This window comes from Bos taurus, chromosome 15 (assembly GCF_002263795.3).
Source record: "Bos taurus isolate L1 Dominette 01449 registration number 42190680 breed Hereford chromosome 15, ARS-UCD2.0, whole genome shotgun sequence".
Lineage (NCBI taxonomy): Eukaryota > Metazoa > Chordata > Mammalia > Artiodactyla > Bovidae > Bos > Bos taurus.
The window spans coordinates 14,412,997-14,435,413 of record NC_037342.1 but is presented as its reverse complement, the minus strand read 5'-3'; the positions used below and the strand labels follow the sequence as shown (position 1 = coordinate 14,435,413).

The following is a 22,417-nucleotide window of genomic DNA, read 5'->3' as shown; positions in this document are numbered from 1 at the left end:
ATACTACAGTATATAAAAGAACACATGGCCAAAGGCATCATGCAAAAGAACAACTGTTCCGCTGAACGCCATCCCAGGCTGCACTCACTGGAGAAAGCATGTATAGAGACAGGCGGGACAGGCAGGGGTCGTGTGTTACCTCTTTGCCTCTCTGCTGTTCACTGTTACAGAGGAATGTTCCGAATAAACAGCTATACAGGTGGTCCAAAATGGTAATGAGAAAATACTCATTGAATTCAAATGCTGTAGGAAACTGCAAATCAAACAGCAAAACACAGAAATAATTAGGACAGCTTCCCAAGCATGTTCATCCCTGTACATTGGGGGGTGCTTTGTAAAACTGCTTAAAATTAGGCTAAACAGTATTCAAAAACTATATATTTCTAAGCTATTACAGTATTATTAATATTAATATTTGCTTGGTTTTCAGCAAATATCACTTTGCTGAGATAATTTCTCCTAATATCTCCTTTTCTTGTACAGTAAGAATCTGAATGCTGTGATCTTGCTGTTCTTCTGTCCATTTATATCAGTTAACCCTCAACTTGAGGCTGATCTGACTTGTCTTTCTCTGCCAAGAATGACCATAAGCAACATAGTAAGATTTTTCTTTAAATTTTCAACAGCATAGTTTTTAGGAATTACACAAAAAATATCAATGTCTCGAGAAAAGGAGATGTGTGGCTCGTTTAAAAGCCAACCTTACTCATCTTTTCAAGGAACATGCACTCAAACCATATCTTATAATCCAGTACTTTGGCAGCCTTTCTTAAAAGAGAAAATTCACTCTCTTTAACTAGGACAGGTGTTTGACTGGATGTCTTACACAAACAACACAATTTGGGGGTAATTTATCAAGGACCAATTACAGATCCCAGGAAGGTAAGGGATTTAGTATAATCCATCCTAACCATTTACTGTTTCAAGAATTATTTGAAAGCTTCTATGTAAGACTGTGCCATTTATAGGACTGTGAAAAGGAATTCCATGAATATTTGGATTGTGGGCTTAGTAAATAAATACTGGTGCCAAGTCTTCCTACAATGATCCCTGCCCGAGAGTGGGTGAAAACAGCACAAACTGCACACAGAAGGGACAAGAGTGAAGACAACTTTGCCTTCAAATTTCCTAAATTTATAAGCAGGATAACAAGGCAAATTTATCTTCTTAAACAATTTACTCTTGAATAATAATTTCTGTGGTTCTGAAGTGAATGAAGCAGGTGATAAAGCACATGCCAACATAAAGCCAATTAATCATAAAAACTTTGTCAAATTCCATCCATTCATTTACAGAATAAATCCCATCTCCTGTACTGTTACTCTTAAACAGCTTATTTGTTAGCCAACCATGAATGCACCCTACATTATTACATAGCAATTCAAAGAAGTTAAGCCCATGATTAGCCTTTCATCTTCTTGGCAAAACTATTAGCTCAGTTATGAGAAAACAGCTTAATTAGTGGAATTTCCTCACAAACACAACTAAAATAGCATTATTTAAATAGAACATTAGTTGCTGCTATTGTTTTTAAAATCCTGAGCAGAGAAGGAATATTTTGTTCTCCTTATATGTTTAAAATCTGAAGGGCCCTTCATCCAGCTTCCTGATCCCAGCAGTGAGAGATGATGATGAGGGCAGGAGGAGACATAGAATCTGGCTAATTGTAGCACAACTGGTCCTTTTGATAAATTTGCTATTTAAGTCTCTGCACAAACATTCAATTATTTATAAAACTGATGACTGCCAACAAACATTATTACTATCTCACATAGTCAGGAGGAAAATACCAAAGAAAAACATAAGCAGACATGTATAATAAAGTGTATTTATTATATACACTTATGTAACAAAAAATACATTTTTTTTTTACTTATACATATATAGTGTATTTTAAGTTCTATCAGTGAAATAAGATTTAACATTACTTAGCAACTTAAGCTCAAAATCAAGAGTAAACTGCTTTTAGATGTATGGCATATAAAAAGTTAACACAATTACTAAGAAAGAAATATATTTGTCATGTATTCTCCTATGCAATCGGTAAATGTGATCTATTTTGTTTTTCTAACAAATATACCAGAAGCAAGAGTTGCTCCTTTCAAGATATTCTCCCTGGAAAGCAGTACACTTAACCATCAGCGATGCCTTTTGTAGTCCCCTGATAAGGCATATGTGATTTTTCCCAACACTGTCAAATACTATCTTAAAATAGAATATGGTAATAGTTAAAAGTGGGTCCGGACTTCCCTGGCAGTCCAGTGGGTAAGACTCCACACTGCCAATATAGAGGTACAGCCAAATGATTAAAAAAAAAAAAAAAAAAAGGTCTTATTTAGTTTTTCTCTTAATGAAGTAAAGAATATTTTATTGAAGCTGAAATATAATGCTAATGCCAAGCACAGCCAGCAAGTGCCCTACTGGACATTCCCATGGCAGTCCAACGAAAAACCAACCAGGCTCCCAGTGGTCTGAGGTCTAATAAAACTCCTGGATAAATAACTGATATACCACTGAGCTGTACCTAACTTTGGGGTTCTCAGATCATTTATCATGAGTTAAACATCTTTAAGACATGAACTCTTTACCTCATTAGTAAAGTTATCCCATAAATCAGGTGTTTTTCAATCTCCTCTTGTATCTTTCCAAAACACTAAACCTGTATTCACGGTAATATTTTAAATCATTTTCTAGAATGCTGATGGCTCTAAAGCACATAATCTCTCGCTCCATACCTAAAAACAAAAAAACTGAATCTATTTCATCTATATGTTGCCATGATTTCCATCTAAACACATTTTTTCATCAAAACTGCCTAAAATAGGAGTTCATTTTGAGTTATCTTGCCTATTTCATTTCTTTACCTCCTTTACTACTACTACTACTACTACTAAGTCGTTTCAGTCGTGTCCAACTCTGTGCGACCCCATAGACCGAAGCCCACCAGGCTCTGCCATCCTTGGGATTCTCCAGGCAAGAACACTGGAGTGGGTTGCCATTTCCTTCTCCATTGTGTGAAAGTGAAAAGTGAAAGTGAAGTCGCTCAGTCGAGTCCAACTTGTAGTGACCCCATGGACTGCAGCCCACCAGACTTTAGCAATGTATAAATGAATTTTTGAGTCAATATATTATCATTATTTAACATAAGTTAAAAATATTAAATGAAATAATTTAATGTGATAATACTTCTAGTATCTAGGAAACTTATAAGAACTTCTACTTTACATGAAATGTAAGATAGTCAGTGACCAAATGCAACTCTGACTGGATAGCTTAAAAGAGAGATCTAAGAATGGATATCCCAGATAAATTACCTGTCTTGTCATCTGCCAGACACAGTCAATAAATTGAAGAAAAACGGGTGATCTGTCTGCATCTGCATGGTTCTTATCTCCATGGCCAACTCTCTGAAGCAAAGAGTGAAATATTATATAAGCTTTGTAGGATTTTTCACCTTTTTGATGAAAATAACTTTATTTTTCAAGAAAAGTAACATTTGCTCAATATTTTATAAATTCAGAAAATCTTTTTGAAGGAACACTGCAAGGAAAACAGAAATCACTCAATTCCACCAAGGAGAAATGTCTATTAGCATTTCAATCTGCAACCTGTCCAATTATTTCCTGGCAGGAGACACCTGTAACAGGAATTACAAGTGTGTTTAACAAATGAAGCTTAGATCCTAAAAAGCTGACAATGGGAGACGGGAAGTCAGACCTCAGAGCCCAGATTTTTGTCCTGAAGATTTACTATGCCCTGAACATTAACAGTTCCTGGTACACTAGCCCCAGGAAGCACAGGTCTCCTTTAGCACCTTGGCCAGGGCATGAGGGGGACCTACTGCATTGGAGCTCCAGGCGGTCTTTCAAAAAGAATCACATCAGCACAAACCCCTGAAAACTTTTAAAAAATGCTTGACATCTCCCCTCAAGCATGCACTCACCTACTTTCTTATCTTTTTTCTCCTCTGAGGACCTCTGCTCCAGATGACTGAGATAAACACCTACCCTATAACCCAAGGCAGTGATTCTAAAAGAGTGATCCAGACTTCCAGCAGTGGGAGAGGTCTGAGAGTTCAAAACTATTTTCATATTACTAAGACATGCTTTGCCTTTTTCAGTGGGTTGACATTTGCACTGTGCCGTGCTTAGTTGCTCAGTTGTGTCCGACTCTTTGCAACCCCATGGACTGCAGCCCACTAGGCTCCTATATCTATGGGGATTCTCCGGGCAAGAATACTGGAGTGGGTTACCATGTCCTCCTCCAGAATGGTGTAAAGGTGATGAGGGAAGAAAACTTTTGGTACCTTAGGAGGAAATCAGGAAACAAGGCATTGGAATCAAGCTATACTATAGTTATTATGTTTGCCCTACCAAACACTTGCAGTTAAATGAAGAAAAAAAGCCAATCTCTCTGAAGCCCATGTCCCTGATGAAGCAGTAAAAATTCTTATTAACTTTAATAAATCTCCACCTTGGAGTATAATTTTTTAAGTATCCTATGTAACAAAATGGGAAGTACACATAACGTGCTTCTGTTGCAGACTTAAGTAGAAGGCAGGAAACACAGCTTTCCATGGACCATCATTTTAACTTGAAAGAACAACTGATATATGAATTATGGTTACTAAGACCTGAATATCTTGTAGATATCTTTTTTGAAAATGTACAAAAGTGAATGTGTCACTTCAAGGAAAACAATGGACAGTATTTGTTACCAATGATGAAATTCAAGCTGTTGAATCAAAGTTAAATTTGAGGGAAAAATTTACCTGAGTTTGATAGTACTCTGTGATTTTATGATATATAATGAAATGCATTAAGACTGGAGGAGCTGTGTAAATCAGTAAGCCAGTATTTTCCCAATTACCAACACATGATATTACAAAGTCATGCAAGGTAAAAGATCTACTTATTCAAAATGCAAGACACACCAATGGAATTTAATAGAACAAACACCAAAAAACTCATCGAGCTAGTTTTAGATTCCACATTACAAATGACCACTAAGAAACTTCCATTTGTCAAGTTTTGGCACAGTAGCAAAGAAAACTATCCACAATTCTCCGGAAAAAATTAAAATACCCTTTTCAACCTATATTATCTGCATGTGGTCAAATTTTCCTCATGTCTTCAATCAACAGAACATATTGCAACAGACTGAATGCAGAAGTAGATATGAAATTTATCTTCTATTAAGCCAGATATTAAAGAAACTTGTAAAAAATGTAGAATAATGCCACTCTTCTCATAAAACTTATGCTTGCCTAACATATTATGCTAGTTACTTTTCTTTAAAGTGTTATTCATGCTAATATATAAGAGGACTATGGGTTGAATGTTTGTGTCCCCCAAAATTCACATATTGAAAATCGAATGCTCAATTTGATAGTTTTAGGAGCTACCAAGGTCATGAGGGTGGAAACCTCATGAATGAGACTAGTGCTCTTATCAAAAGGGACAGGCCCCAAAGAGCTCCCCAGCCCTCTTCCACCATTAGAGATAACAGTGAAAGGTTGGCAGTCTGCAATCTGGAAGAGGGCCTTCACCAGAACCCTATCATGCTGGCACTCTGAACTTGGACTTCCAGCTGTCAAAACAGAAATAAAGTAGCCTAAATGGACTAAGAAAATAGATTATTTCCTTAAACAGTACATACATTTAAAAAATTTAATTTCTAATATGGAAAATACTGATATAAACAAAGTTCTTTGGGGTCATCAATAATTGCTAAAAATGGAAAGAGGTCCAGAAATCAAAAAGTTTGAGAATCATTACCCTATATTAAACATGTGCACATACCCTCTGAATCAGATGTGCTTTGTCAAATCCTGCTTTCAGATAACAATCAGGAGGGGGAAAATGGAGTAGGTAGTCAGAGTCAGCAATTTAGGAATCCACTGCAGCTTCAAGCAGTCTGAAATGTTTATGATTTTGGTTACACTTATATGAACATGTGCAGCACTGGAAGACCGAAACGTCACTCTTTTAACAGTCTTATCATGGTAAGTACATTTTATAGAGAGTTGAAAAATATAAGCCATCTGAATGGATACGCCAGATGACCAATTTTATTTAATAGTTCAAGTTTAAAGCAGCAGACTACCTTTAAATATCCATTTCTTGCAAGGTTTTTTTAAATAAACACTGCTAGTGGATACTAATAGCTAACATTAGAGACAGCATCTGGGCAAACATATTTCAGAAAGTCTTTCAGCTAACCTAGGAAAATGCTGCCAAAAACCACACTCTCGGGGGCTTCAAGGCCTCTGAGAATCTTACCTCTCGTCTTCAGGATCCTCTAAATAATCTGATAAATTTCTGTTGAGAAGTTTACCCCATTAGAACAAAGGGTCAGTCTTACATGAATATCAAGTGAATAAAAGACATGATCTTCACACGCCTTGTGTGAGATGCACATGTGATACCCCGAGTCAAGGTTCTTCACTCACAAGCTGAAATCGATGTCCGAAGCTCAGCCACTCTTTTTCCACGAGGACTTCAAACCCTCGGATGGTGCGGTAGTATCCGTCCAGCATGAGCATGGCCAGGGAAGTCAGCTGGGCCGTGCGGTCCCAGCCATCGCTGCAGTGCACCACCACAGACGTCTTTCCTGACTCCACCCTGTCAGCAATCCTGAGAGCCCCTGCAAGGATAAGCTGAAAAAAGGATTTTTTAAATGAATTTTTTTTAATTAAATGCTTTACTCCTCAAAATTTGTAATAGTTCTGTTCAGAGATGACTACCTCAAAAACAGGTGGAGAAAAGAACATCAGTCCTTTCCTAAAAGGAATTTTTGTGAATGGTGGAAGATACTGACGCTTTGCTTTTAAAACTGAAAAATCTCAAAAACGCAGACTCCTATTAATCCACACAATGAAATATCCAAACAAAAGGTAACTTCGGATTTTAAACACATCAAGAGTATGACTAATAAGAAAGAAGGATTAAGTTCCAAAGAGACCTATTTCTAAGATTCTTCAAATACTCCAACATCATCCATTTAAGCAAAAATAATACACCAATTGAATTCTTACCTGTTACTCAAAACAGTGATACTTAACCAAATCAGAATAAATATGAAAGCAGTAAAGTTGGATATTAGAAAATATTCTACAGTTTCTATAGCATTCACTCTACTGTTTTTATACAACACAGCACGCAAAGCATAAAATTTTAGAGAAAGCTGACTTTTACATATTGGTATGAATGAAAAATTCTCATTGGACCAATATATTATCATGTCAATTTCACTGGTATCTAAAATAATTTCAGGTATTTTGTTTAAATATGCAAGCTCTCTCTGCAAAACAATTTACCTTCTCTTAAGTTGATCTTGAGTTAAAACTAGATAGAATTAGATGTAACCTAAAGAGAAACACACTGGAGAAGGCAATGGCACCCCACTCCAGTACTCTTGCCTGGAAAATCCCATGGACAGAGGAGCCTGGTGGGCTGCAGTCCATGGGGTCGCTAAGAGTCGGACACGACTGAGCAACTTGGCTTTCACTTTTCACTTTCATGCATTGGAGAAGGAAATGGCAACCCACTCCAGTGTTCTTGCCTGGAGAATCCCAGGGACAGGGGAGCCTGGTGGGCTGTCATCTCTGGGGTTGCACAGAGTCGGACATGAATGAAGCGACTTAGCAGCAGCAAAGAGAAACACACAGTATAATATCCTTTAAACTGAACAATAGAGCCCCCCTCTACTCTGCAATGGCCCAATCATACTTTAAGAACAGCATGATTACACAAACACAGATAAGAGTGAAATAAAAGAAATGCTATACTAGGCTTTGAGAATTTTATGATGATCTCCTTTTAATCATAATCGTAGGCATATTTTGGAAGTGGGGTACTCTGAAGCAATCTCAATCTTGTCTATGCATCAGAGTTATCTGTGAGCATTAAAAAAAAAAAAGATAAAAAAAAAGCCTGGTCTGTATTATTCCTAACTCACTCTTTTAAATAACTTCCAACTGTAATTCAAATATTGTGCTTCCCAGGTGGCACAGTGGTAAAGAATCCACCTGCCAATGCAGGAGACACCAGAGACGCAGGTCTGATCTCTGGGTCAGGAAGATCCCCTGGAGAAGGAAATGGTAACCCATTCCAGTATCCTTGTCTGGGAAATCCCGTGGACAGAGGAGCCTGGTTGGCTGCAGTCCGTGGGATCACAGACTCGGACATGACTGAGTGAATGAGCACACACAGAGCACATGAGTCAAATATATATGCAAAATTACACATCATTGACCTAAAGGGTTAGAACAGTTGGAAAGCTAAGACAAGGAAGAGTTCTCCAAAGTGGTCGTCTTCATCCATTCATTCCCTTAAAGATAAGCATTTTTGGAGTCCTCTACCACGAGGCAGGCACTGCTCACAGTGCTGGAACTACACAGCAGCAAACGGAGCAAAGTGCTGGGCGTAATGAAGTTCATATTGTACTTAGGTGAGGCCGGCCGGACGCAGAGAAAGAAACAGTGTGTCAGAGGGCAACAAGTGAAAAAGTAGCATCCAGCACTAGGGAGCACAGGCAGAACTGTCACTGTGTATGGAGTGGTTAGGAAAGGCACCTTTGAGAAGTTGATGTCTGAACAGAGATCTAAAGAAAGTGAGCGGGTAAGCCTTACAGGTGTGAAGACTGAAGGAGGAGAAGGTGGTCCAGGCACAACTGTACCTCGTCCAAGGAAATGTGTTTCTGTTATGGCCAGTTTTTTGGAGAGAATGTTGTACCTGCTAAAAAATGACCTGTAATTTACAGAATGCTGCGGTGAATGTCAGTTCCAAATCAAGTCTTACGGTTTTCTATTTACACATCATACAATGTAATAGACGGTCCCCATGACCGTGCTCTCTAAAAGAAGAATGTTCGTGTACTTTGCTACATTCAAGCTTCTGTGTTTCTAGAAGAGAAACAATAATCAAAATAGTTTATAATTCTCAAGAGGTCAATTTAGCCTTCAATTTTTCTTAATTTTAGAGCTCTTCATGTGAGTATAATCTACTCTTTAACATGAAAAATCCTATTTCCATTTATTTCCTAATATTAATATATGTGCTCATATATTATATAGAGATCTATATATAATATACAGAGATATATATTTTGGTAAGCTATGATACTGAAATTCAGACCTATCTGAAAATATTTATAACTATAATAACTGAAATAATGTTTAGTGCTTCAAACGTTATGTTTAGGCAAGCTGAGGTTCATACAGTCTCCTTCATTTAACTACTTCACCTCATGTGCCTGGCCGGAATGGTTTTCAAAAGCTATGTAACAATTATTTATTGGCTGATTTATTTACATCATATAGTACTACACTGGCTCCTGTGGGGACAAAGAAGAAATATGATTTATCCTGTCCTACTCTCCATGAATCAGCAATCTATGTTAATTGACACATAAAAGTAATTAAATCAAGTACATGGGAGCATCTGATTAGCTGGAAAGAAAAGTAAAATGAAAAGCTCAGAGAAAATGGAAATGAATTCCATCTGGGAAGACTTTATCAAAGAAGTGAACTGGGAACTGAAGGATGGGCAGATTCAGATAGGATAGGAAAGAGAGGTAGAGAAGGCAATGGCATCTCATTCTAGTACTGTTGCCTGGAAAATCCCATGGACTGAGGAGCCTGGTAGGCTTCAGTCCATGGGGTCGCTAAGAGTCTGACACGACTGAGAGACTTCACTTTCACTTTTCACTTTCATGCACTGGAGAAGGAAATGGCAACCCACTCCAGTGTTCTTGCCTGGAGAATCCCAGGGACGGGGGAGCCTGTTGGGCTGCCGTCTATGGGGTCGCACAGAGTCAGACATGACTGAAGCAACTTAGCAGCAGCAGCAGCAGCAGCAGGAAAGAAAGGGGAAAAAAAGTACAACAGAACCAAATGCATAATACAGAAACCTAATTCATTCAAACACCAAAACTTAAAAGTAGTTCTAATTATCAAAGTAGTTATCAATTTTTCACTGTTTAAAAAGGTACTTTCATCTTGATTTCAGTTGTAAGAGCCAACACACAAGCGGGCAGAGAAAGTCCTTGTGTGACAGTCTCTAACAGTTTAAAGAACAGTAACATATACCCACCTTAATATGCTCCAGCCAGTGAGTAGATTCCAAGTTAGACAACCAGTGGGTCTCCTCAATGTTGGGGTACACAATCTCCTTAAGTTTTCGTAAAGATTCTCTCATAACATGGATATTGTGGATATCTAGAAAAACTAGTTCTGCATTTTGATAGGCATCTTCACTTTCATAACCTCCACCTTTTGCCTGAAAAAATAACATCACACGAAATAAAAAATGAATGCATATTCATGGTATGATGACATCCTTGAAAGAGTGCCATAAATTACCCAAAAGCATCAAAGCTGATACATGTGACTGATGGACAGGAAACTCCATGGGAAAATGTGGCTGGCTCAGGGCAACTTAACACAACCACGCTGTCCCACACGTTCTTCATAAAACAAGAATACACATGCTCACCTGACTTCCTCTTGTTGCTGTTATTAAAATTATATATGATAACATATAGGAAGGTACTTAAAGCACTGTAATTTCACTATCCATATCTCAAGTCCTACCAAAACACAATTTCATACAGAAGACTGAAGTTCCATGTGCAGGGACATCTGTCTAGTTTACACCTGACCCATGCTTTTCTTCACTTCATCTTAATATTTGCAAAGTGCTTTGTAATCACGGTGACTGACTTCTAGGGTAACTGCACAATTATTATTAAATAAAAAGACAAAACAAATATAAAAGCACAGAGTACTACAGAATATTACCACTATTTTCAAAGAGATAAATCTACATCTACAGAATAGAATGAGAAATAGTTGGTGTTCACAGTAAGCTACAGCTGGAAAGAAGAACCAAATTTTTCTGGGTTGAATCTTTCTCTGTTTTATGAATAAAATATTCTTTTGCCTTTTGGATAAAATATGCCTCTTATCTCAGGTATAAAATCACACCTCTTTGAACACTAATGGAAAAAAAATTAGGAAGATACTGGAACAGTCACTGTAGTTATATAAAATTAAGAGATCACATTTTTGAAAACAATAAAACTTACCTCTTAACTAACAACAAATTAGTGAAGAATAGACGTTCAAGTTTCCTTTCTGACACTGACAGCTTGGGAAATGGTTTAGAGTCAAGATGGGCACAAGTACAAAATTAACAGCGTTTCATTAGGTCCCTGTTAACAAGGATTATTCTGGAGAGTAGGGACAGCTCACATCAGGGGCAGAGGGACATTCAAATGTGTTGCAACAAATCCTAGAAACATGGTCATACTGCAACTACACAGAGCCTGTCACGAAAACACAGGACGAAAATGCTCTGGAATCAAGACTCGTAGAACTTGATGAGTACGTCAAATGTTGTCATGTAACTCTGAAAATATACTAAAAACACTGAAATACATACTTTAAGAATCCATTTCATGTGAATTATATTTCAATACAACTGGTATTATTTAAAAACAGAGCAACTAGATAGTAAAACCGAAGACACACAAAAAAATCACTGAAGACAGAACTAGAGGACAGAGCATTCCAGCAAACCCCAAAGCCGCCAACAGTCACAAGATCTCGATGCTATCGTAAGGATGCGTAAGGAAATGCAGAAGGAAGCAACGCATATAAGATGGACTAGAGAACAAGGGAATCACAAGAGAGTCTTACAGTTTTTATTGTTCTGCTTCCTGGTTTTAGCTCTCTTCCTCCAGAACTACAGGAAAGAAAAGGTCAATCTAAGAAGTGCAGCTGAAACCGAGAAGGGTTCTGTCCATTCTAACAGACAAGTTATTAGAGAAACTCACAGATTAAGTGAAAGAACTAGGAAACAAATAGAAATAAAAGAGAAAAAATTAGAAATGAAGACCAAATTAGAAGAAACTCAAGAGCAAACGAATACAGTGGATATTAAATTAAAAGAAACAGTGAAAAGTGAAATATAAAAAAAAAGGAATTAGACATAAAAAAGATTCAAGAGAAAGAGACAAATGATGAAGAGAGGCAAAGAAGAGACAACCCAGGAGTAATAGCAGTCCTGAAGAAGAAAGCCAAAACAAAGAAATGAAATAAATACTAAGAACTATGATTAAAGAAAACAGTCATGATGCTTTTAAATTGAAATTCCCAATGAAAACAGCACACATGCATACCTGATAATATAAACCCAAAATATACAGCATGAAGACATATTCTGGCAAAATAACTGGACTTCAAAGAAAAACAAAAGAGAAAATTCTTTGTACGTCGAAGTAAAAAGAGTGACTCAGAAAGAAAAGAAATTTAGTTTATGATTAGACTTTGAAACTTAATGACAAAAAAAAAAAGGCAATTTTAAGACATTCAAGAAAATCAAATGCGAACCAAGAATTTTATGCCCAGGAAAACCAACATAAATATAAGGAACATAAGCTGCTCCCCCCAGCCCGTGTCCATGCTCAGTCGTGGCCAACTCTTTGGGACCCCATGGACTGTAGCCCACCAGACTTCTCTTTCCATGGAATTTCCAGGCAAGAACACTGGAGTGGGTTGCCATTTCCTGCTCCAGGTGATCTTCCCAAGCCAGGCATCGAACCCACGTCTCTTGGGCCTCCTGTACTGACAGGCAGATTCTTTCTGCTGCTCCACTTGAGAAGTCCCTCATAAGCTGCTATCAGCAGGTGAATACTCAGAATATTGTTTCTATCAGCTCTGCTGAAATACTTAGAAGAGAACAACTTCAGACAGAAGAAAAAGACTAAAGACTTCCACATAAGAACTGGTTGCGTGCACAAAATACAGCTAGAAGTCAGAGGTAAAAGGGAGAAGTGTACAGAAGGGAGTGTAAAGACTACCTACTCTGACAATGTAAATACAACACATGTATTTTACAATGGGAGCAAGTCCAAAAACATTTTTCCCTAAATGTACTGGGGATACTAGTAACACTGTTATTCTAGCACCACGGTAGGATAAAGCAAGTGAGTAATTATGTAACATAACAAATCTTATCATTCCCTCTGACTTTGAGAATCAGCATTCCTGGTGGGGAAGGAAGAAGTCACACATGTAATTTTGAAGAAGTTATGTTAGAACCTGCCTGCCAATGTAGGTGACATAAGAGATGGGGTGTCGGGAAGATCCGCTGAAGGAGGGCATGGCAACCCACTCCAGAATTCTCACCTAGAGGCTCCCATGGACAAAGAGCGCCTGGCAGGCCACAGTCCATAGGGTCGTAAAGAGCCAAACATACATATGCATGCACACATGTAACAACTCTTAACACTGAATTCAAACTGAAAGCACCAGTATGAACTCATGAAGTACTTTATCTTTAAAAATATATTAATGTTTCCTGGCTTTATCCATTTCCTAGTCTATTCAGTAAAGACTCAGAAATTGGACCAGTCCAGTAGCAAATAAGAATCCTTAGCACCAAATTATGGTTTCAAATACCATCTCCTACTAACAGAAACCAGAACTTCTTAGGGAGATGGCTATTCCAAGCCTGGGACAGGAAACGTACAAGATTTCCTGATGACTCTGCTGTATCTTATCATACCAGATAGCAAAGATTGCCGTGTGTGGCTCAGTCACTTCAGTCGTGTCCAACTTGTTGCGAACCCATGTACTGCAGCCCGTTAGGCTTCTCTGTTCACGGGATTCTCTAGGCAATAATACTGGAGTGGGTTGCCATGCCCTCCTCCAGGGCATCTTCCCGACCTGGGGATCAAATCCATGTCTCCTGCATTGCAGGCAGATTCTTTATCGATGAGCCACTAGGGAAGCCTAAAGATTATTTACTATGGTCATGCCAAACAAACTCGGGAGGTAATTTGAAGTCTCCTTTTGATCAAAGGTAGAAAAAAAATTCTAATACTATCTGCATGAATTAGAAATTGCTGACTACATACAAACACAACATGTGTTTCAGTTCAGTTCAGTCGCTCAGTCGTGTCCGACTCTTTGCGACCCCATGAATCGAAGCACGCCAGGCCTCCCTGTCCATCACCACCTCCCGGAGTTCACTCAAACTCACATCCATCGAGTCAGTGATGCCATCCAGCCATCTCATCCTCTGTCATCCCCTTCTCCTCCTGCTCCCAATCCCTCCCAGCATCAGGGTCTTTTCCAATGAGTCAACTCTGCACATGAGGTGGCCAAAGAACTGGAGTTTCAGCTTTAGCATCATTCCTTCCAAAGAACACCCAGGGCTGATCTCCTTTAGAATGGACTGGTTGGATCTCCTCGCAGTCCAAGGGACTCTCAAGAGTCTTCTCCAACACCACAGTTCAAAAGCATCAATTCTTCGGTGCTCAGTTTTCTTCAGAGTCCAACTCTCACATCCATACATGACCACTGGAAAAACCATAGCCTTGACTAGACAAGTGGAAGTGAGAAATAGATTTAAGGGACTGATCATCAATGTGTTTAGTTGTGTCCAATTCTTTGTGACCCCATGGACTACAGCCCACCAGACTACTCTATCCATGGAATTTTCCAGGCAAGAATACTGGGGTGGGTTGCCATTTCTGACTCTAGGAGATCTTCCTAACCCAGAGATTGAACCTGTGTCTCTTGTGCCTCCTGCACTAGCAGGCAAATTCCTTACCACTGTACCACCTGGGAAGCCCAGTGCATGCATAATGACACTTTACAATATTAGTCATTCTCATGGGATGGTAGAGAGTCAATTTATTATTGGGAAAACTGGTAAATAAGGAAAAAGAATCAAGTATTTACCCTGGCTTTCTTATATGAACTGAATTGCTGATTAACCACAATTTAGATAAGAGAAAGTGCTTCTTTTTAGAAAGAGTTCAACTAATAGCTGAAAAGAATTATGAACTTAAGAGTATCACCATTTTGCAACCCCACTGAAGTAACAGATCTCAGCATTGAGCTTGATCAGTTGCTAATATCCAAAAAGAAGAATCAGCCACAAATAGTGTGCCTCCTGATGTATCCCCTACAGCTTTGCCAAAGGAATTGAACCTAAATCTGAATAAACCTCTGAATTCATGTGAAGGAAATTCAGAGGACAGAAGAACTATACCATAGCACAATCGGCAAAGTATGGACTATGGGAAACTCTGCAGTAAAATATACTGGAGAGAAGCGGGGAATCAGGGAGGGAAGCGCAAGGGGAAGACTGTAGATGAAGAGAGGCTTAAAAGACATATAAACACAATCTTCACAAGGCAAGGCTAAACTACAGAGACCAGTGATGTGTACACTTCAGTAACAACAGATTAAGTAATGCAAGAAGATGACTACTGTAAAAGTTAGGGTAGTGGTTACCTTAGCAGGGGTAGGAGGCAAATCTAATTGGGGTAAGGCACACATGGAAGGCTTAGTGGCTAGTAAAGCTTTAATTCTTGATACGGCTCAGGACTGCAAAAGAAGTTGTCACAGTCACACTGTTCCACACATATTCACTGCTATTTCACACATATTCACACTGTTTCACACATTTCATACACTTTCACACGTTGTATCACACATATTCACACTATTCACACATATTCACACTGCTATAAAAAATATTCTTACCATGAAGACAAAAAATATTTGTTGCAACAAATATGTATCCTTTTGCAAATTTTAAAAGGGAGATGGAGCAGGTGGGTATTGGGTGAAGGTGGTCAAAAGGTACAAACTTCCAATTAAAAGATAAATAAGTTGTGGGGATATAATGTACAATGTGATGACTATGGTCAACAAGACTGTATCATATATTTGAAAGTTGCTAAGAGAGTAAATTTTAAAAATTCTCATCACAAGGAAAAAGACACCATAACTATGTGAAGTGACAGACGTTAACTAAGCTTACTGTGGTGATCATTTCACATATATATATATTTCAAATCAATATGCTGTATACCTCAAACTTACGTACTTTTCCATGTCAATTATATCTCAGTAAAACAGCAAGAAAAAAGATATCTATCTAGCTGCTAAACTAACTTTCCTGAAGAATAATGGCAATATGTGCAAAACTTTTAAAAATATGAGTATTTTAAATTAGGATATAGTAATGGTATAGCTAGGGAACAAAAATGTCAACAAAAGGTACTTGTTTTAGTTATTATTTAAAATACTAAATATTAAACATCTAATATTAGAAGAATGATTAAGTAAACAATGACATAGCTATATGATGAGTACTATTAAAGTATTTCTCAAGGAACAGCTGTTGGAAAGAAATATTTTTTATAAAAATGAAAAACAATGAAACAAAATAATCAATATTTAATACACAGAAAAAATAGTGGAAGAAAATATATCAAAGATCAGTAATTATAGGTGCTTTTTATTCCTTTACTTTGCCTATCCCTTCCTAGATTTTTGTTGTCTATTACACATTTTATGATAAGAAAAATGTCCCAATACATAAAATATACCAGTCTTTATTAAGAAAGAGATTTCCATAGTGAAATACATGTGGGAATCATTTTACAAGGAGTATAACATTTTGCCTACTCCCTTTTCTGCTTTATACGCCTCTCATTCTAGATAACATCTTTTTAAAAAACTATATTTTATTTATTTATTCGGCCATACCAGGTCTTAGTTGCAGCATGTGGGATCTTGTTCCCTGACTGGGAATAGGACAGCACTCCCTGCATCAGAAGCATGGAGTCTTACCCACTGGACCACCAGGGAAGTCCCTCATCCAAGATAATGAGTCTCATTCCTACTAACTCATGGTATAAGTAATTACTGGGAAAATACACACCAGTCCCTGGGGAACCAATTTCATATGTCCACTGTCCTGTTTCGCCTTTAAGGGGAAATATTTACAGTTTAACAGAGAATGCCTGGAATTCAAAGTGTCCTCAAAACACTAAACAGGATTGAAATAATTAAGTACATGCTCCATAATTTAATTAAAGGATGATCACTCCAGCATTGTTTATAATAGCAAAAAAGAATCAAAAAAAGAAAAAAATAATAACCTAAATATCCAAAAACAATTGGTGTTACTAGTTATCATACAATTAAAATGTTACAGATGTATGTTTATTGGCACAGAAAGAAACAGCATCAATTAAAAAAGGAAGTTGCAATTATCCCATTCTGTCTTAAATATATGAGTACACACATATGCACAGGGGTCTGGAAGTACAGTCAAGGTTTAATGGTGTGTGTCTCTTATTTATTTATAGAATTTGGGGTGTTTTAATTTTGGAGGGAGGCCGTGTGGGTTTTTTTCTTTGTCTTATCTGAGAGGCAATTTTTTAAAGCTAAACTGTCTCTCTTCTCTTTTCTTCTCCAGTAGTAGATTTTTCCAAGTGGACCAGAATTTCTGCTTCCACAATGCTAGTATTTATTCTATAGCAGAAATCAGGACCACTGCTTCAACTAACTGCCAGTCTTCAGTGTGACTAGTTCGTACAGGCAGAGACCTGCCAGAAGAGGGCAGCACTGGTCACTGAGAACTCTGCATGATTCCTACAAGGGTGCTGTGCAGACTACAGTCTCACAAACTCAGTTTGGTGCCCAGTTTGGAGAAGGGAGAGTTTTGCTCCTAAAACAACAGTTTATCAGGTGAGTTTTGCCCCTAAAACACTTCTGTTAGTTTTTATGATTCTCATTTTACAAATAAGCCAATTAAAGTTACTAAAAAGATTAAAATTAAATTGGATTGACATGTACACACTGCTGTTTTGAAAACAGAAAACCAATAAGGATCAATAAGCACAGGGAATTCTGATCAATATTCTGTAATAACCTATATAGGAATAAGAATTTGAAAAAGAAAAGATACATGTATAACTGAGTCACTTTGCTGTACACCTAAAACAACATTGTTAATCAACCATACTTCAATATAAAATTAAAAATAAAATTTTTTAAGTTATACTATCAAGTAAAGAGCCAGGATTAGAATCTGTATCTTTAGCGAATGAAAAGCCTAAACTCATCCTACTGCACTGTGTACGTGTGCGCGTGCTCAGTCACATCCAACTCGCTGTGACCTCATGGATTGTAACCCTCCAGGCTCCTTTGTCCACAGAATTTTCAAGGCATGAATATTGGAGCAGGGTGCCACTTCCTACTCCAGGGGATCTTCCCAATCCAGGGATTAAACCAGGGTCTCCTGCATTGCAGGTGGATTCTTTACCACTGAACTACCTCCTGACAAACTCATGAAACTGTAACTATAATCTTAATTACTATAAGAGGATCTCACCTTATTGGCAACTGCATTAACACTTGGCCGGGCGTCGAATATAAAGATTTTATGAGATTGGGCATTGGAGTCCATAATGGCTTGAAGGTATTTTTCATCTTCTTTGCTTCGCTTCCCACTCACCCCTACCATGGGCTGGCTACACCGAGTGATTGTGGCTTGACTTTCAGGATGAATCCATGACAAAACCTTAATGGGGGGAAAAGTGGCAACACACCCTTTGACATGCTTCTCTAGAGTTCTTCCCAAAACATTACTCAATAAAACTCTTTCTTTTTACATTCTAACTGGATTCAAAGCCGAACCATGAAAAGAAATATGAAGCTGCTATAAAAAATCATCATTTTTCTTTCAAGTCAACTCTGGCATGTGGAAAACTTGGTCTTATTAGTTAATCAGATATTGATTTAGAAGAGTCATTAATTAAAAGTGTTGTCTCTAGGGAAAAAATACATTAAAAGGGAGCTTAGGTAAACTCCATTTTTAAAGTTCAGCAAAAATGCCCAACTATAGTGTTCAGAGTCTACACATTTTTGTACCTAAAATTATTAGAACTCATCTTTCCAGAATACAGAAATTCATCACAAATTTGTACAGTTTTCTTCATTCCAAGATTTAAAGGAAGAGAGCATTTATCACTATGACCAACTGTATAAGATAAAGAAATAGTGAATAATACCAGAGCCAAGTTTGACTTCAAGTTAAGAGCCATGCAATTCTGAGCAGCTCTCTTATACCCATTTCAAACTCTCCAGAAACCTCTTTAGTGTAAGTCTTTCCTCTGGTTTTAATTTTACTCAATAACTCATTCCCTAATAGCCCCACAGAGGACCCGCTGCTGTAGCTATTTTTATCCCGCACCCACTCCCCTATTCATTATCCTCTGCACTATGTGCAGCACAAAAGCAATGGGGAAGCTTCAGCACAGCTTCACACTTACTGGGATACGGCCCCGCGATCTGAAGGAAGCCACTCTCTTCAACTCTTCATCAGGGATATTTGCCGGAACAACCAAGAGGGCAGGGTAGGTATCACAGAGTTCATATCGTTCATTTACCTTTGTTATTCTCCAGCTTTCATTCGGAATTCCCTACATGTTAAATAAACATAAGACAAATCACTGCCTAAGAGAAATATCTGAAAACATTACAACAGAAGGCTCCTACTCAACTTCTCTTAAACTCCACTATCTTTTAAGTTGTTTGAATAGTTATTGTCTGCCTATGGTGATCAGGCTTTTAGGATGAGACCTTATAACAAAGAAAATCTGTATTCATTTGGCACTCAGTTTTATGTTAACAGATTTATTATGTCATTAAATACTGACTGAGTGCTGGGTCTGTCCTAAACATATCAAACAAAGGAAACAGTAAGACTAAAAATAAAAATGTTCTTGTCTTTAAAAAGAACAGTCTCATATAGTTTGACTGGATGACTGACTGTGCTGCTGTTCATCTATACAAAGAAATGTCTGAGGGCAGGCACTAAGCATCCACTAGAATGCTATGCACATATTTATCACTTATATACATTAAGTGAATCTTACAGTACTAATGTCGCTAATGTAAAACATATGAGAAAAACAAGAAAGTAACAGAAGGCAAAGCCACCCCCCCCCCAAAAAAAAGAAGCAAGAGAAACAAAACATTATTTTTTAATACACATCAACTGTTAAACTTTGGTCCTTAAAGGTTTGTTATATTTATAACTAATATACCACTTCACATATACAATTACTTAATAAGACACTTTAAAATTTCCATCCTCCATTAGTATAGAAAATAAAGCCATTACAGTAAGTGCTTAGAATTAAGAAAATACATTTATTTTTAATTTTATTACCTCTGACAATAAACAGAAAAAGAATCAAAAGAAACCAAATTACAGTAAATATATATATACATTTATTGAGCATTTACTGTCTGCAGGCGTTATGCCTACACATGCATGCACGTGCACACACACACACACACTTTACTGTATTCAGGTTTCATTAACGTCACTGTAGAGATGAAGAAATTGTGGCACAGCTTATAACTTGACTAAAGGTAGTAAAAAATTCCATGTAAATTCTAAACCCATCCTTTTTATAATAAAATACATTGTGCCTCAAGAAAAATTTCACTATCCTTATTCACAAAATTGTTATAAAAACCTGAAATGAAAGTGCAGGAGTACTTCTCCTCCAAAGGGGTATTTCTCAAGCTGTTGCCAAACACCCAAGAAGATATTAAAATAAAGAAAGAATTCCCTGGTGGTACAGTGGATGGGGATATATCTGCCAACGCAGGAGACAGGGGTTCTATCCCTGGTCCAGGAAGATCACGAACGGCACGGGGCAACTAAGCCATGCGCCACAATCCCTGAGCCTGTGCTGGAACCTGCGTGCTCTAGGAGCCACGTGCCGCAGCTCTGAGGCCCGCACCTGGGGCCCCTGCGCTGCAGGAGGACAAGCCTGCGCGCTGCAGAGAAAGCAGCCCGAGTCCAGTGACAAAGACGCAGCATAGCCAAAAGTAAAAATAAATTTACTAAATTTTAATCAAAAAGAAGGCAAAATTCCTTCCCTGTAATCATGTGGTAAATATTATCAACAGAGTTTCCACTTCCAGTAGTCATTTTATCATCAATGCCTTACACAGTATTAACCCCATTTATTTAGCCTGGCCCCAACTTGCTACCTATGATCTACATATCTCCTTCCCTCTTGCCTTCCTCAACTTTATACTCAGGTAAAATCCAAACTTATTTTCAGAAATAAAAGAAAGGTTTAATTACAGAACTTTAAAATGTATTTACATGCAATTATAAAAAAAATAATGTACAATGAACTGGTGAGTTTATAGAGGAAGTACTCAATTAAGAAACTTCAGTCCAGTTCAGTCGCTTAGTTGTGTCCGACTCTTTGTGACCCCATGGACTGCAGCACGCCAGGCCTCCCTGTCCATCACTAACTCCCGGAGTTTACTCAGATTCATGTCCATTGAGTCAGTGATGCCATCCAACCATCTCATCCTGTCTTCCCCTTCTCCCACCTTCAATCTTTCCCAGAGTCAGGGTCTTTTCCAATTAATCAGTTCTTAGTATGAAATGGCCAAAGTATTGGAGCTTCAGCATCAGTCCTTTCAATGAATATTCAGGACTAATTTCCTTTAGAATGGACTGGTTGGATCTCCTTGCAGTCCAAGCGACTCTCAAGAAGTCTTCTCCAACACCACAGTTCAAAAGCATCAATTCTTCAGCGCTCAGCTTTTTTTATAGTCCAATTCTCACATCCATACATGAATACTGGAAAAACCATAGCCTTGACTAGACGGACCTTTGTTGGCAAAGTAATGTCTCTTCTCTGTAATATGCTGTCTCGGTTGGTCCCAGCCTTTCTTCCAAGGAGTAAGCGTCTTTTAATTTCATGGCTGCAGTCACCACCTGCAGTGATTCTGGAGCCCAAAAAAATAGTCTGTCATTGTTTCCCCATCTATCTGCCATGAAGTGATGGGACCAGATGCCATGATCTTCATTTTCTAAATGTTGAGTTTTAAGCCAACTTTTTCACTCTCTTTCATCAAGAGGCTCTTTAGTTCTTCTTCACTTTCTGCCATAAGGGGGTATTATCTGCATATCTGAGGTTATTGATATTTCTCCCGGCAATTTTGATTCCAACTTGTGCTTCATCCAGCCCAGTTTTTCTCATGATGTACTCTGCATATAAGTTAAATAAGCATGGTGACAATATACAGCCTTGATGTACTCCTTTTCCTATTTGGAACCAGTCTGTTGTTCCACGTCCAGTTCTGTAACTTCCTGACCTGCATGCAGATTTCTCAAGAGGTAGATCAGGTGGTCTGGTATTCCCATCTGTTGAAGAATTTTCCACAGTTTATTGTGATCCGCACAGTCGAAGGCTTTGGCATAGTCAGTAAAGCAGAAATAGATGTTTTTCCGGAACTCTCATGGTTTTTCAATGATCCAACGGATGTTGGCAATTTGATCTCTGGTTCCTCTCCCTTTTCTAAAACCAGCGTGAACATCTGGAAGTTCACAGTTCACGTATTGTTGAAGCCTGGCTTGGAGAATTTTGAGCATTACTTTACTAGTGTGTGAGATGAGTGCAATTGTGCGGTAGTTTGAGCACTCTTCAGCATTGCCTTTCTTTGGGACTAGAATGAAAACTGACCTTTTCCAGACCTGTGGCCACTGCTGAGTTTTCCAAATTT

At 38.0% G+C, this 22,417-nt stretch overlaps 1 protein-coding gene across 6 annotated transcripts in view; it reads right to left on the bottom strand.

Moving 5' to 3' along the window:
- The window catches only part of MTMR2 (myotubularin related protein 2), a 118,420-nt gene that overhangs the window by 12,187 nt on the left and 83,816 nt on the right, over positions 1–22,417 (bottom strand). For all 6 annotated transcript variants that reach the window (XM_024975400.2, NM_001102194.1, XM_024975401.2 and 3 more), the window contains 6 exons: positions 19,147–19,296; positions 18,207–18,395; positions 10,095–10,280; positions 6,452–6,658; positions 3,315–3,407; positions 140–253 (listed from right to left, as the gene is read on the bottom strand). In XM_024975400.2, the coding sequence (XP_024831168.1) occupies positions 140–253; positions 3,315–3,407; positions 6,452–6,658; positions 10,095–10,280; positions 18,207–18,395; positions 19,147–19,296 (939 nt within the window). The remainder of the gene's footprint in view (positions 1–139; positions 254–3,314; positions 3,408–6,451; positions 6,659–10,094; positions 10,281–18,206; positions 18,396–19,146; positions 19,297–22,417) is intronic.